Source organism: Limulus polyphemus, unplaced genomic scaffold (assembly GCF_000517525.1).
Source record: "Limulus polyphemus unplaced genomic scaffold, Limulus_polyphemus-2.1.2 Scaffold2745, whole genome shotgun sequence".
Lineage (NCBI taxonomy): Eukaryota > Metazoa > Arthropoda > Merostomata > Xiphosura > Limulidae > Limulus > Limulus polyphemus.
Window position 1 is genome coordinate 119961 of NW_013668355.1, and position 3288 is coordinate 123248.

The 3288-nt window shown below is 30.8% G+C and overlaps 1 protein-coding gene across 2 annotated transcripts in view; it reads right to left on the reverse strand.

Moving 5' to 3' along the window:
• The window catches only part of LOC106467805 (macro domain-containing protein CT2219-like), a 56311-nt gene that overhangs the window by 16631 nt on the left and 36392 nt on the right, over positions 1–3288 (reverse strand). For both annotated transcript variants that reach the window (XM_013928182.2, XM_022396000.1), the window contains 2 exons: positions 3004–3120; positions 2589–2692 (listed from right to left, as the gene is read on the reverse strand). In XM_013928182.2, the coding sequence (XP_013783636.1) occupies positions 2589–2692; positions 3004–3120 (221 nt within the window). The remainder of the gene's footprint in view (positions 1–2588; positions 2693–3003; positions 3121–3288) is intronic.

Sequence of the window (3288 nt, forward strand, 5' to 3'; positions counted from 1 at the left end):
TGAGCTACTGGCAGAAATGAATAGATAGACAGAGGAGCAGAATGCAGTGTAACTGGCAACGAGGGTATAAGATTTGCATCAGGCAGTGTTCAATCTGAAAGCTAGTCAATCAGTGATGAGCTATGGGAGAGCTGATGCATGTTCAGTAGCCTGAGCATTTTGGAAATGCCACACACTGTCGGGCAGAAAATAGTCATGTTCATTGAAATGACTACTTTTATATCAATATTTAATACATCATATGTTTGAGTATTTTAGAAGTTTTTTCTGTATTAAATATCATTACAACTCTAAAATGTTTGTTTTATGCAATATTTCTTTATTAAATTTTATTAGTGAAGCCTTAAGTTTTGCATTTTTTTGTAAAAGTAAAGTTGTGAAATGAAGATTGTGACAGCTAACACATATCTAAGCAGCCCAGCTCAACTAGTGGTGCACAACAGAAACAAACCCTTGGCAAAATTACAGAAATATTAAAACAATGAAAATAAATTTTAGATTTTTCAATTTAACAGTTACCTTAAGTTCAAGACTTTAAAGCAAAATATACAAATTTCAAAGCTTTCCAAGATAATCTCTAGAGCTGAAATTCAAGACTTATCAATGCTTTTTTTTCTCTATGGCAATGTATGAATTCAGCAATGGCATTATGTCATGCACACTGCAAATCTGAGGCAACTGTTCAATATGATTGTACACAAAAACTGTGATATTTTTGCACTGTAATAAATTGCTTTAGTTATCAACTGATAAATTTAATTTTAAAGAATTCTTCTAATAAACAATTTTTATATTTATAGTTTTTAGGTTTTTTTTTTTTAAATGTCACGTATATTTTTGTGTAACTTGTATCATTTTGGAAAAATATTTTTATCTGCAGTCTTCTGAAACTGTTTAGCAGTGTCCACCAATTTTGATTATTTTGGTTGTTTAGATTCAGTTATGTCCATGTTTATAATCAATTAAACCACACTTACAAACATTTTGAAGGTAAATAGCAAAGAAAGCATGATACTTTTTAAGTTTTAACAACTGCTCAGTCATTTGGATGCTCACCCGGTGCTGCCAAAAAATAATAAATAAGGATGTTTTACAATGTCTATGATGTACAATCAAAATTTAAACAATTTACAAATGCATTTATTATCAAATAATTCACTCTGTATAATAATGCATTTGTTTTTAAATAAATAGTTTTGTCTTCACTATTGTTACGACAGCGGAAGTCATGTGACACTGGTAACACGTAATGAGTTCTAGAAAGATCGGGGAACATCACGAATAATCCAGTATTTGCTAGGCGCCTTCTATACTTGTATATAAGTGCGGCAGACAAATAATTGGAATAGAATTGCAGACAGACAGAGACGGACAATTGAGTCAAGCGCGGTAGTAAGTAAGTGCGTGAATCATTCGTAGAGAATTATAGCGTGTGTTTAAGTGTATTGCAAAGTTGTATTGAGAAAGAATAAACTATTTCTATTTAAGAATGGACTTGTATCGCTGAAGTTCTTCGGAAGGAATTTCTACGGAAAATTAACAAATGAACACAGAGACATAACACTATATATTACACTACCAACATGATATTGGCTTTTAATGCTCAGCTGGTGCTATAAAGTTTAGTTTCAATAAACTATAGACAAATTATAGTTAGTTATGATTGAACCTCCAGGAAGAACCATTAAATCAGTTTCAGTAAAGCAATAGAATCTTTTTCTTCTTAAATAGCAATTCTATTCACCATTCTTTCAGTTTTAAGATTTTTTGGAAAAACTACAGTTGATGCACATATAAAACAATAAAAACTTTTATATCTCCAATGTTTAGAAACCCCTTTTTCCTTCATTTTCTAATGTACAATTCCAAAGTATCAAAAGTTCAAATAACAATTGGTTTAATAATGGCTGGAGATGGCTTAAATGCCGTCTCCAGCCATTATTAGTCTCAAAGTGGGTTCCTCGTCATCGAATTTGAAAACAATTGGTTTGTTGTATGAATATTTCATTGTCAATTCTCAGCAGTCAACAATCAAAAACAAGAAAACAGTGCTTGATCTGCTTCATCTAAAGTCACCAAATTCTATTGTATGTGTATTTTCTATAAAGTTTTAAGGAAAATTTTTGTTTATACTTTTTTCCACCAATTTAATTATATTTTTAACTTCATTGCACAAAGAAAGAAGTTAACATGTTAATCTGATATCAAGACTTTTCAGTGTAATATGAAAAAACATTTCTAAGTCATTGGCATCATGAACAGCACTGGTTTACTTTTTTATTCATATTTTTAAACATTTTACAAAACACTTAAATTTTTCATTACTATAAGCATAAACCAAATATTAGTACCACTGCTCATTTGGTGGATATGGTTGCCTCAAAATCGTGCTACTTCTAAATGAAGAAATTTTTGTGTGCACTTCACAGTGACTTATTAAACCAATTATATGCACAGTTCTACAGGTTTTTCATAAAGCTCATTACTTTAAGAAGTAATGTCTAGACATGTATCAATTTCCTTCATAATGAGTTAATAAGCAGATCCTTCAATTTTTGATGCATTAATCTTGACAATTGATAACTTACCACACTTTCGAGCTTGTTTTCTAATAACTGGTCCAATGATTTTAAGTAACAGCTGCGAAGACTCTCAGGGTTTTCTCCAATTGGCCCAACAGTATGAATTACATCTGAATTTGAAAAGTTGCAAAGAAAGGGTTTTTTAAAATATATAAATAGCCCTAACTTAAACTTAGATTTTTAATTTTATAGCTCTGGAAATAACAAAGGTAAACTCTGATAGAAAAACAATACTTACATACATATAAAAATCTTCTAGCTGATTTTTTACCCTTTTCAAAAGTGCAAATTTCCAAACTCTTTAAATTGAGATACCCAAGCTATAAACATTTGATGAAGATTTCAATCTACAAGCTTTTTCTTTCTAAAGATTACATGAAAAAAAAGGAACGTGCAAAATTTATAAAAATAATCTACTCACACTTTGCAGGTAGCTTATAGCCTCCTGTAATTTTTGCATCACCAGTATTGCATCCCCCTAAAGCAATACATTCTTCTAGCAGGCTTGGACCAGCTGCTCGATGTATGGCACCATCAACTAAATTTATAAAATAACTTTAGTATTGATACAGGTCTGTCAAACACTTTTTTTTAACAAACTGTTTATGTGATCGTGTGTGCGTGTATCTATCTCTCTCTCTCTCTCTCTCTCTATATATATATATATATATATATATTGTTACGACAGTGGAAGTCACACGACGTT